We start from the raw sequence: 13875 nt of genomic DNA, 5'->3' as shown, positions 1-13875 counted from the left end.
TAACTCAAAGGCAAATTATGCCTCATCAAGGCTGTTAAAAAATATCTAGCAATGAATTTGTTAAGAAAGGTACAAGACCTTTACGAAGGCCTATATAACATTTTATTGAAGAACATAAAATAATACCTTAATAAAGAATGACCCCATGTCCCCGAATATAAATATTTAATAGCATAAAATAAATATTTTCCATGTATTATATATGAATTTCCAATCAGAATCCTTGTGGTCCTATTTTTTTAAATAACTCAAAAGAATTATTTTAAAGCTTACATAAAAGTATAAATGTATAACAAATTTATTTTTCCTAAAATAGTTTTCTAAAATAGTATTCCAGAAACTGTTTCCTAAAAAGTGCTACTATCTCTTAAAAAATAAAGCAATATATCAAAAATGTACACCTTAGTTAATTAGACCAGAAGCCTATCAGAGCTTACAAAGCAGTTTCACTATAAAAAGACAGATGAATGTGAGCCAGTCTGGCATTGGTATGTTACTATGTGTCCAAGGGAGAGTAAGGTTTGGATATAATCATGTGCACAAGGAAGAACTGTATCTGTGAGGCATTGTATAATCTCAACCTTTTTTTTTTTTTTAACCTAGTTGGCAAGAACATTTCCTTAATGCTTGATTACTATGTAGAATTGAAAAGAATGGATTTTTTTTTTTTTCTTTTGCAGTACGCTGGCCTCTCACTGTTGTGGCCTCTCCCGTTGCGGAGCACAGGCTCCGGACGCGCAGGCTCAGTGGCCATGGCTCACTGGCCCAGCCGCTCCGCGGCATGTGGGATCTTCCCAGACCGGGGCACGAACCCGTGTCCCCTGCATCGGCAGGCGGACTCTCAACCACTGCGCCACCAGGGAAGCCCAAAAGAATGGATTTTTAAATTAATGCTTTCCCCTATGATATAAGAATAAGATTCAGGAAAGGAGGCAAGATGATGAGTAGCAGCATGTGGTCCTTGTTATTGTTGGAAAAACATGAACTCTACCCAACAGGCTACCAACTACTTGCTCAGTTAACCAATGAGTTACCCAATCCTTTATGGGAAGGCAAGCTCAGTGCAGAAGGATGAAGACCTTTCCAGGGCCTACAGCTGATTTAATTCCCTGGTGGCTCAAAAGAGAGACAAGAACAGACAGTGGGGAGAGGACAGTGGGTAGAAGACAAGTGGAAGAGGAAAGGAGGCAGAGCTGTCAGTGTTGTGGCATCTGACAACAGGTGGCTGTTGCATTCTTTCCTGGGACAGAGCATAGTTGGGTTTGGGATATCTTAGAGCTGGATCTCTGTCCTTGTGACACTACCACCAGCCCCACCATGACAGGGGCTGATTCTCAACATCATAGCACACATCAGGGTTATTTGAGGAGTTTAAAAAGTTTGGATGCCCATGCCCCACTGTGAACTCAGTTAAGAATCTTTAAGGGTGGGGCCTGGGCATGAGTATTTTTTTTTAAATTCAATAGTTGATTTTGAGGTATAGCCTCTGGGAGGTCCAAGAGCAGAGCATATGTCAGCCACTGTATCAAGGACAGCTGTAGCTCCTGGCAACTCTAACCTGGGCCAGAGATTGAAAAGAGATGAGAAAGAAAAAAAGGAAGAAAGTGGTCCAGTGGTTAAGACTTCGCCTTCCAATGCAGGGGTGCGGGTTCGATCCCTGGTTGGGGAGCGAAGATCCCACATGCCTTGAGGCCAAAAAACAAAACATAAAACAGAAGCAATATTGTAACAAATTCAATAAAGACTTTAAAAAAAATGGTCCATATCAAAAAAATCTTTAAAAAAAAAAAGGAAGAAGAAAAAAACTGAATAGTGTGCAGTAATTTTAGCCAATTGGCATGTTCCTAGTATTCTGGGGATACTCAGAACCTCTGAGACTACAGATGCACATTTTGGGAGCTCCCCAGAGCACTTGTTCCGACCAGCCTAGGGCCAAACTAAGCACATCCACTGGAGAGTGCTGGATCAGGGCACAACCATTAGAAGGTTTTTTCCTGTCAATTTCCTATTCCTTTTGTTCTGTGGCTGTAACTGAAGGATGCTATTATCTCAAAACTTCATTTTATTACTACAAAATATATTCAGAATTTCCACTTTGGGTCTACAGGTATGGTGTTTTCAAAGTGTATTTCTTATACAGCTGGTAGTTTTAGAGTCTTGGTAGTTTTAAAGTCACTCAGCTGTAACTACATAATAAGAGAGGCAAGTGTGAGCAGGTCAGCACCAGCATTAGCTGCCAGGAACATGGGAAAGTGAAGAACTAATTAATGATTCAAATATGCTTATAATTGAATTCTTTCCCTGACCCATTCACATTTTTTCTTAATTCTTTGAAGTTTTCTAAGGCAGAAGTTTTAATTAAAAAAATAAAGGACTCACATGCCCAAAGGAAGAAAAGGAGGTGATTATTTTCCCTCTTTCCTTTCTAGTAAACTAACAGGAAGAGATTTTCTCTGCCTAGGAAAAAGAGAGACATAATGTGCAGTTTACAGAAATGGTTTCCTAAGACATAATGGACTCTCTTTTCTCTAACTCTCATAAACAATAAGCTGTCTCTCTCATAGAAGGGCTGCAAAGGACAAACAGAACAACTGCATTTTTCCAGGCTTGGGGGGTCCCTAAAGAAGTGGGGTACATAAAAAAGAAGCCCAGTTTAGACGTGTGCTCAGGCTTCCTAGGTACGGCAGTGTCACTCTGCTTTTGTGAAACATGTTTATATAAATGTTCCCAGACAGTAAAAATAAATTACAAAGCGCAAAAGATAAAATGAAGAGAAAGACAGATGTAACCACTAAGATTTTTTTTTAAGCCACAAAATCTAAACAGATCAAGGTCTTTGGGCAGAATAAGAATCGCTAAAAATGGCTAACACAGCCCAGTGCAGTCATAGTAACAGGACCAGAGTTCATTACAGGGACAAAAACAGAGCACTGGGTTCCTGAGTTGAGGCTCCCACTTGGATGTCCCCTGTGCCCATCTTTGACTAACAGTACACATTTTCAGCTTCATGTCAGAATCATGCACGTGGGAACAAGGAGTTCTTACTCAGTTTGGGAACAAGCAGGGTGCTGGCCAAATGCAAATAAATAGCATTTTACAGGACCCTCCCCTCCCCAGTTTAGCCAAAGCAATCTGGTTTGGCCAAGTGATTTTGAATTGCTCTGCTAAATCCATTGCACTGCAGTAGTCTAAGAGGCTTCATGTAACAAAAGCATTAAGATACATGAAGCTAATTAACTTCCACAGACAACTCTCCAGGATGCGTGTTAAGTTTATAGAGAAATTTGCAGCTACTTCCCAAATCACATTTTTAGATATATATGTTAACCTCCTACAATCCCCTCCCACCCATAACTGGCTCCAAAACTGCTGATTGCAACATTGACCATTGGAAATTTCCTTCCTTCTCAACTTCTTTATTGGATGTGGAAACTAAATAAGTGCTCTTAATCTTTTCCTTTTGTTATTTTTTTAAGTCAACATTTCAGCAGTGGGGGTGGGGGTAGTGATGCGGAGTGAGAATAGGCTGAATTAATGGAATATTTTTACAAATGGAAAAAGAGAATTCAAAAATTTTACAGGTACTTTTAAAACTGAGATATAAATCACATCAGTAAAAGTCACCATTTTAAAGTTTGTTAATTCAGGAGTTTTTAGTATAATCACAAGGTGTGCAACCATACATGTATGTTTTTTAAACATGCAGAACTGATTTACTAATATCTTTAAGACAGCAAGTAGTGTTTGCATGTAAAAAGTCAAAGCTAGGAAAAGTTATCTCCATTATCACTCTTGTTCTCTGTACATCAGTTGTTCTCAAAGTGTGGTCCCCAGAATACAGCATCAACATCGCCTAGGAACTTGTTAGAAATGCAAATTGGGCCCCATCCCAGATGTACTAATTCAGAAAGTAATGAGTGGGGTCCTATAATCTATGTTTTAACAGACCCTCCAAGTGATTCTGATGCACAGTAACGTTTGAGAACTGTTCCTCTAGATCAAGACAATTGCACTAGCTTCACTAGCTGTAGATTTGTAAATGCACATATATTTAACATCTATATATATATTTTTTTGCAGTATGCGGACCTCTCACTGTTGTGGCCTCTCCCGTTGCAGAGCACAGGCTCCGGACACACAGGCTCAGCGGCCATGGCTCACAGGCCCAGCCTATCCGTGGCATGTGGGATCCTCCCGGACCGGGGCACGAACCCGTGTTCCCTGCATCGGCAGGTGGACTCTCAACCACTGTGCCACCAGGGAAGCCCTACATCAATATATTTTAATAAAAAATATTTTATATTTATACATTCATATTTATAATAAACATCAGTACTATTTATATCATATATTTATAAAAAATATCTATTATAAAACATAAATATACATTTTTATAATAGATTTTTGTGAAGCCTGTCCTTCAAATCAATCCATCAATTTTGTCTGCCAAATAACCACAGTCTAACAGCTATATTTAAAAGCAAACAATGGAAAAAAAGAAAGGAAAAGCACAAGACCTCAAATGAAAATGAAATGCAAAATATGTAAGCCTAGCTAAGCTTCACATTTTGTAAGATAGTAAGTGTAAATGTAGATAAGATTCTCTGAGCTAGTCCTTCATTGATCTGCCCGATTTCTCTACCTTGTATCTCTAGCGTTTATCTATTACAGGGCAGCACCAAGAAATCATAGGATTCTAAACAGTGGAACTCATTTTTTTTTTTAAAGTAAAAGTTCCAGAGTTTTCCTTGGGATTCTAAACCCTAAACCTCAAAAGAGACACAGTAGAGCTGCCCAGGTTGTAGCAAGACAAAAAAAACTGGAGCCCATAGGGTCTCAGAACACGGTTTGAAATCAGCTTATTTTGTTGAAACATTTCCTTTCATTGATGAAGAAAATAAAGCCCCCAAAGCTGATTTGTTAGGGTCCATATAGCTATAGGTTAAAATTATAATCCAGGCCTCCTGACATCCAATCCTAAACCTATTTCTCTACTAGACTGTACCCCTTCCACACTGGCCAGGCATCCCTTTTTCCTTTGGATAAATTTAATGACTCAGATAATAGGAAAAGATAAACATTAAAAAAAAAACAAAAACAAAGGTCTTCTCTACCTACCATCCAAATACAACCACTGTTAAAAATCTGTTATATCTCCTTGTTTTTTTTTTCTGTATGTAAATATGCATATGAACACACACACATTTGTGCAACTTCCTATCTGGTTGTTTTTTCTACTTAATATTACATGTAAGCATTTTTCCAAGCTCTTCAATTTCCTTTAAAAATGGAAGTTTTAATGGCTGAATGGGGTTGCTTCACTGAGATCTATCATCTTTTATGCAATTAATCCCTTAGAATTAGACATTTGAGTTGTTTCCAACATTTTATAATGATAAATAAAGCTTCAGTGAGTATCACTGTATACAAATCTTTGTGTACTTCTGTGATTATTTCTGTGATAAACGCCTGAGAATAGAAATAATAAGTCAAAACATAAGAATAAGCTTCAATACATGATTGCCCAATTGCCGTCTAGACAGGCAGGATATACTACAAGCTGTTTAATAAGTGCTTATTTAAATTCAATCTGAGCATATTATTTTTTCTATCTTTGCTAATTTGCTTGGAAAAAATTAGTGTCTTTCAAATCATGAATGGTTTTATATTAATCACCAAGTTTAAAAAGCATTTAAGAATTAAGCATATACTTACTATATGATCCAGCAATACTACTCTTAGGTATTTACTCAGGAGAAAGGGAAATATAATGTCTGCAAAGACTTGTGTACACCCATAGTGAAAACAACCTAAATGTTCATCAACTGATAAAAGAATAAACATATTGTGGTATATCCATACTATGGATTATTATTCAGTAACAAAAAAAGAATAAAAAATTAATACATGAAAGAACATCATGAACCTCAAAAACATGCTAAGTGAGAGAAGCCAGACACAAAAGACTACATGCTATATGAAATTCTAGAAAACAAAACTATAGTAACAGAAAACAGGCCAGTGGTTGTCTGCGGCCAAGGGCAGGGGAGAGGCATGACAATACTATTTAGGGTGATAGAACTATATCTTGATTGTGGCAGTGGTTATACAACTGCAAATGATTACAGAAATTCATCGACCTCTTCATTTAAAATGGGTGAATTTTATTGTATGTAAATTATACCTCAAGCTGGAAAAATCAAAACAAAAGCAAAAATCATTTAAGAAATTCTGAGGGGAAAACAACTTATTTTCATTTTTGTGTATTTTCTTTAAATTTTTGTCTGTCACAGACCTTCTAGAGAATGGACTTGAGGACACGGGGAGGGGGAAGGGTAAGCTGGGACAAAGTGAGAGAGAGGCATGGACATATATACACTACCAAATGTAAAATAGATAGCTAGTGGGAAGCAGCCGCATAGCACAGGGAGATCAGCTCAGTGCTTTGTGACCACCTAGAGGGGTGGGATAGGGAGGGTGGCTGGGAGGGAGACACAAGAGGGAAGAGATATGAGGACATATGTATATGTATAACTGATTCACTTTGTTATAAAGCAGAAACTAACACACCATTGTAAAGCAATTATATTCCAATAAAGATGTTTAAAAAACAACAACAACAAAATTTTTGTCTGTATTCATAATACTCTATGTAACTGTAAGTATAGACTATATGTAAGTTTGTATTTAGACATTTTTATATCACAATTTTACATTTCTACAAAGTTTTCATGATTATCATTTAAAATAGTTATACATAATTGTCCAAAGCCCAGAACCATTCTCCTATCGTTAACAGGTAAATTACCAAATTTTAAAGCAAATGATTCCTCCTCAATATTTGGATGCCACCAAGTGGACAAACTGTAATATTACTTAGATTGAGTAGACCTTTTTATAAATTTAAAAAAATAACAATTTAGTGTTTAAAACTTTAATGTAAAATTAATTTTTAAAACTAAATAAATTTTAGTAATTAAAACAGATCATTTTATAAGTGTACCAGACCATGATGCTCGTCTATCTCTTGTAGTAACTTAACTCTCAAATCTAATATCTCTGGAAATCAGTCAAAGAAAAGAACTGTCAAAATCAGGGCCTTTACAAACTAAAACTACAGGTGTAAATGATAGACATGGGTCTCTCTTAAGCCCCAAACCAAAAACCATTTAGGGACCTACAAATGCAAATAGCCTTTGCTGTAGGCCAAATGACTTCCAACAAAACAATAAGTGCTTCCAGGAGGCACAATGAAACCAGTGATGAAACTGTGGTGAAGATTATCTGGAAAGCAGAGAAAGACAGCAGGAAACTCATTCCCCTTTGGGCAAGCCTTGCTAACTCTCTTTACAGTCACCAGTATTTTCTCCTTACAGCTCCTGGCCTTTCCAGTTCAAGCTTTTGCTATTGAAATGAAACAGTAACTGGTTAGAGCCACAAAAAGAAAGATTATTTCAGGGAAGTGTTTGGTCCCTGCCAGGGTGGACAAAAGAAGGACTTGTTCAAAAGAAGCCTTTGAATGACACCTAGCCATTACCTACCACCAACTGAGGGAGATGAACACTCTGCCTATAGCCCAATATTCCTCCCAATTATTTTTTCTGATGCACTTTAACCCTCTCCATCTTGCTGCCAACCTCCATAAATCAAAAAGAAACATTTTTTTAAAAAAAGAAATCTAGGAATGCCACTCCAAAGAACTCTTAAAGGAATGTCATGAGTCCATAAAGTGAGAAACCAGTGAGAGAGAGAAAACGTAGCTCACTGAGACAGAACCATGGCTTCATTGTGGTAAATTATAGAGCCTGTCTTCTAATGGCTGAAATGTTTGTTTGCTTGGTTTTTCTTAAATTTTAGTTATGTTTCTTAATAGAAGATACACTCATTCAATAAAAATTCAAAAGGTACAGAAGAATAAAAAGGGACGTCTACTTTTAACTGCTTCTGCTGGCTGGTCAGCCCCATTCCCAGAGGCAACCATCAATCCTCTCTTGTGAATAGTTACAGAAGTATCCTATACAGAGACAGTTACATATATACACTCTCCCTATATAAACATTCAATCCCATCCCCCCTTTCTTGTTACACAAATGCTGAACCACTGTACACAATGATGTGTTTTTCATTTAACCATACAATACATCATGGCATTCATACCATGTCAATACATAGAGTTTCTCATTCATTTTAAAACTGTATTTGCAAATGAAGCAACGGACAAAGGACTAATCTCCAAAATATACAAATAGGTCATGGAGCTCAATATCAAAAAAACGACCCGATTAAAAAATGCGCAGAAGACCTAAATAGACATTTCACTAAAGAAGACATGCAGGGCTTCCCTGGTGGCGCAGTGGTTGAGAGTCCGCCTGCCGATGCAGGGGACGCGGGTTCGTGCCCCGGTCTGGGAGGATCCCACATGCCGCGGAGCGGCTGGGCCCGTGAGCCATGGCCGCTGAGCCTGCGCGTCTGGAGCCTGTGCTCCGTGACGGGAGAGGCCGCAGCAGTGAGAGGCCCGCGTACCACAAAAAAAAAAAAAAAAAAGAAGACATGCAGATGGCCAAGAGGCACATGAAAAGATGCTCAACATTACTGATTATTAGAGAAATGCAAATCAAAACTACAGTGAGGTATCACCTCACACCAGTCAGAATGGCCATCATCAAAAAATCTACAAACAATAAATGCTGGAGAGGGTGTGGAGAAAAGGGAACCCTTTTGCACTGTTGGTGGGAATGTAAATTGATACAGTCACTGTATCAACCTCCAGTACGGAGGTTCCTTAAACAACTAAAAATAGAACTACCATATGACCCAGCAATCCCACTTCTGGACATATACCCTGAGAAAACCATAATTCAAAAGGACACATGTTACCAAATGTTCATTGCAGCACTATTTACAATAGCCAGGACATGGAAACAACCTAAATGTCCAACGACAGATGAATGGATAAAGAAGATGTTGTACACGTACACAATGGAATATTACTCAGCCATAAAAAGGAACGAAACTGGGTCATTTGTAGAGATGTGGAGTCTTGTCATACAGTGTGAAGTAAGCCAGAAAGAGAAAAACAAATATTGTATACTAACGCATGTATGTGGAATCTAGAAAAATGGTACAGATGAACCTATCTGCAGGGAAGGAATAGAGACGTAGATGTAGAGAATGGACATGTGGACACAGAGAGGGAAGGAGAGGGTGGGACGTATTGGGAGATTAGGGTTGATATATACACTACCATGCATAAAATAGATAGCTAGCGGGAACATGCTATAAAGCACAGGAAGCTCAGCTAGGTGCTCTGTGACGACCTAGATGGGTGGGGTGGTGGGGGGCAGGGAGGGAGGTTCAAGAGGGAGGAGATATAGGTATACGTATAGCTGGTTCACTTCATTGAACAGCAGAAACTAACACAACATTGTAAAGTAATTATACTCCAATTAAAAAAAACTGTATCATATTCTATTTGGATGTACCATAAAATATTTAAGGAGTTGCTTATTAAGATGGACATTTAACTTGTTTCCAATTTGTACTAGTTTTATTATTATCTTCTTTACCTGAAACTCTTTGGGCAAATTTGATTGCTTCTTCAACCGGATCTGAGTTCACAATTTTATCTAGAATACCCAGCTTAAGAGCTTCATTTGCCGAAATATGTCTTCCTAAAAGAAAACAAAACAAAACAAATCAAAGAACAATGTGAGATTAAACCAAAAACATCACTCTCTCTAGTAGGAAAATTCACTTGTCCTGGGTATAAACATCTGTTACTGAATAAACAAGCACCACGCTGACTGTTACAGTGGAAAGATTACTGCAGAGGTAATCAGAAAATTTGGATTCAAGTTCCAGCTCTACCTTGCACTATTTGTGTGAACTGTACTAGGACCACAATTTCTTCGTTGGTGAATGGCAAAAATTATGCTTACCTTGGTAATTCTGAGTATTAAGTGAAAATAATACATTTTCCTTCTATAAATCTCTATTAGAAGCACTTTATGAACTATAAATCTATATAATAATGAGGATTTATTGTTTGATAATAATAGAGATAAGAAATAACAGAGGTGGTAGCAGCACAGCAATAGCAATGCTATCTGTTCTTATACTAGCATACACCATGGGCTGCCATTGATTACGAACTGAGCTCAAACACAAATATAGTTGGATAGACAGGGGAGAAGAATTATTAAGTTGATATCACATAAGTTATAATCAAAATTTCACAGGAAAAGTGGGGTGGACCTCTGCCATTTTTTGGCTACCCAGCATCTCGACCCTCCCTTAGTTTGTGGAATTGCTAATGTGTGAGCTTTGGAGCTAAAAAGGAAGCTAAAAAAGAAACAGAGATGATCAGACAATTGTTCCTTCAGACCTGGCACTACGGTGTGTCCCATGATCCCAAGCTTGGCAAACTGAGTGCTCAACTGAGGGTTTTTAGCTGGAGTGAGTAACACTAAGGAACAGCAACAGCGTAAATCTCACTGCACAGGTGGTGACATCTAGTGTCTGGTGGCGGCGGTGCCAGGAGCATCTACCATCCACTAGTGACACTTGGCAGCCTCTGGTATAGACTGGAAGCTCTACGAGGTTACAGAAGTTTGATGAGGGTTTGCATTACTCCCACGTTCTCCAGCAGGCATAGATACGTAATTTGATCTGCACACTCTGAAGCAGGAGGTTAAGGGATATAAGCTTCCCTCACCACAGGGTCAGGAGAGAGACAGCGACACATTGCTTGCTTGTTTACCAGCACCATCTGGGCTTCTGAAGAGCAATCACCAAGTCAGTCTTGCTGGCAACAACTTCATGGTCTTTGCTGCTCTTACAGAGTGTTGGTGGTTGCCATCTCTGAGACAAACCCTCCATTCCCAGTTCTTATTAGTGCTTCGGAGAGCTACCAATGGCTTTTCTTGATCAGATTGATAATTCAATGATTTTGGGCGGGGTCACTCTGTAACAGCAATATTTGGGCAGTTTTCTGGAAATGCCTTTGAAAACAGTCTTCCAGATCTCCACCTGGGGTGAGGAGGGCAGTGGAGGGTGGGCAAGTGGCTTCAAGGGTGAAGTCTCCTCTGTACAAAATCACTTGAGTGAGGGGTGAGTGAATCAGACTCTCTAGGTTAAGGGGCCCAAAGGGACACGGAATGGAATATGAAAACCTGGGTACTAAAAGGATCTTTGGGGCAACTGAGCAGGGGAAACATGAGATGTCCACAGGATGAACTGAAAATTCCGTTAGCTGTAATGTTTTCTTCTGACCTGGATTTCACAAAAGTTGGAAGGACCACTACTGTTCTTGCGGAGTCAATGAGATTTCAGGTACTTTTATTCTGTTTCAAGGACCTGAAGACACAGCTCTGTATATCCAACCCAAATCCTCATGCTGAGATTTAAACTTGTTCTTTCTTGTGCTTTCTTGTTCTTTCTTGTGAGTGTAGATAATAACCACTGTCCAATCTAATAAAAGCCCTCCCTAGATCTACTATAAAGAGACTGGGGCAACTGAAGTTGAGACTTCTCCAAGCCAGGTAATCTCAATTCTTTCCAATTTTCTTTGTGGCTTCTTTTCCAAGCTTTAGAAAAAACTTTCTACATGGAACCCTTTCCAGATGCCATTTTAAGTCCCCTTAAAATTGTACAGACTACTTAAAAAGATAGGTATCCAACAAAGATGTTAAAAAATAAAATAAAATAAAAAGATAGGTGTATGATTCCAATGTTAGCTTTCTTCTAATTCACTGTGACCTTCTCTATGCAAATCAAAATCTATCATATTCTTACTATTTTTACCTCTTTTCTTCATCATGTTAATAATAGTGATATTTCTATAAGCAGCAGTGCTTTGAAAAAGGTGAATCTTAGTTCACTTTATTTCTTTTTGTCAAAGAAGCCAGATTCCTTCCTGATTTCCTCCAAGATATTCTTGCCTTTCAGGCTTAATACTGAAAGCAGGAACACACAATTCCTCAATATTCCCCCACATGCTTTAATTTCTGTAAACCTTAGAATTTACAGACTCATTTCACACTATTATGATTTCCCCATATATATATATATATATATATATATATTTTTTTTTTTTTTTGCGGTACGCGAGCCTCTCAGTGTTGTGGCCTCTCCTGTTGCGGAGCACAGGCTCCGGACGCGCAGGCTCAGCGGCCATGGCTCACAGGCCCAGCCTATCCGTGGCATGTGGGATCCTCCCGGACCAGGGCACGAACCCACGTCCCCTGCATCGGCAGGCTGACTCTCAACCACTGCGCCACCAGGGAAGCCCTCCCCCTATATTTTATGCTGCTTTGCTTCCTTTCTATTTTGTCTTTTGCAGAATTAACCCTCTCATGTGCTTTGAATTTCTGTAGTATGTTGGGTTGATTGTAAGCATCCTCTTATGAATTCTGCATTAGGTACTTAAAATAGTTCACATTCTTAAAAGTGTACTTATCATACCACTGTAAATTAAAGCAATTTCTAATCTAATTTATTGAAGAGAAGAAATTTAGTTTTTAACTCCCTTTTCATGCTCTAAAGAATTTATAACATCTCCCCATTTAAAGGGGGAAAAAGCCATTTTAGACTTTAGTCTAATTATATATTAGTAACTGTATAAATTTTACACTAGTAATTATATATTAGTAATAATATAGACTCATTATTTTCTAATTTGGACCATGTGTGCACAGTTTTGTATTGTGGTTTCTGTGTCAAAACATAAGTGTATTGGGGCTTCCCTGGTGGTGCAGTGGATAAGAATCCGCCTGCCAATGCAGGGGACAAGGGTTCGAGCCCTGGTCCGGGAAGATCCCACATGCCACAGAGGAACTAAGCCCCTGCGCCACAACTATTGAGCCTGTGCTCTAGAGCCCGAGAGCCACTACTACTGAGCCCGTGAGCCACAACTACTGAGCCTGCGCGCCTAGAGCCTGTGCTCTGCAACAACAGAAGCCACCGCAATGAGAAACCCGCACACCACAACTAAGAGTAGCTCCCGCTCACTGCAACTAGAGAAAATCCCACACACAGCAACGAAGACCCAACGCAGCCAAAAATAAATTAAATAAAATAAATAAATTTATTTTTTTTAAGTGTATTGATTAGCAGTTCTCAAATTTTTTAGTCTTGGGACCCGTTTGCACTCTTAAAAATTATGGAATACGTCAAAGAGCTTTTTTTTATATGGGTTATTTCTATTAATATTTACTATATTAGAAATTATAACTGAGAACTTTAAAAATGTATCTTTATTAAATCACTTTAAAATAACCATGATAAACCTATTACATATTAACATAAATAAATTTTTATGCAAAATAACTCTATTTTCAAAATTTTAAAAATTTAGTAAGAAGAGTGTTGTTTTATATTTTTGCAAATTTCTTTAATGTCTGGCTTAACAGAAGACAGTTGGATTCTCATTTCTGCTTCTGCATTCAATCTGTTTTGATACCACATGGCATACAATAACCTCTGGAAAATTCCACTGTATATTTGTGAGTGAATGAGAGTGGAAAAGGCAAGCAATATCTTATTATTATGAAAATAGTTCTGACTCCCTGGACCCCACCCCCACCCCCTGCCCCCCATACACAATAGTCCTAGGTACACCTAGGAGTTCCTGGGCCACACTTTAAGAACTCCTGATTTAGACCACATTTAAGACTGTATAGCATCTTAGTATACGAATGTTCCATACGTTGAGAATTTATTTGTGGCTGGAGTGATTTTAGCTGTTTCAAGAGTAACCTTTTGTTGTGTTTTGTTTTTATCCTTTGGAAGCTTGCAGGAGTTTATTTCGTGGAAATTTAAAATCTTTATCAAAATACAAGGCATTGACATCTCATCAGTTTCTCCAGGAAAATGAGG

The 13875-nt window shown here is 38.4% G+C and overlaps 1 protein-coding gene across 1 annotated transcript in view; it reads right to left on the bottom strand.

Moving 5' to 3' along the window:
* Nucleotides 1-13875, bottom strand: part of EHHADH (enoyl-CoA hydratase and 3-hydroxyacyl CoA dehydrogenase) — a 51643-nt gene that overhangs the window by 19417 nt on the left and 18351 nt on the right. Inside the window, exon 5 of the mRNA XM_022570450.3 lies at nt 9567-9671. Coding sequence (XP_022426158.2) covers nt 9567-9671 — 105 coding nt within the window. The remainder of the gene's footprint in view (nt 1-9566; nt 9672-13875) is intronic.

Source organism: Delphinapterus leucas, chromosome 4 (assembly GCF_059928025.1).
Source record: "Delphinapterus leucas isolate spDelLeu-1000000601 "Yukka" chromosome 4, BTC_Dleu_Yukka2, whole genome shotgun sequence".
Classification (NCBI taxonomy): Eukaryota; Metazoa; Chordata; class Mammalia; order Artiodactyla; family Monodontidae; genus Delphinapterus; species Delphinapterus leucas.
The sequence above is the reverse complement of the archived record's forward strand: the minus strand, read 5'-3'. Positions and strand labels throughout refer to the sequence as shown.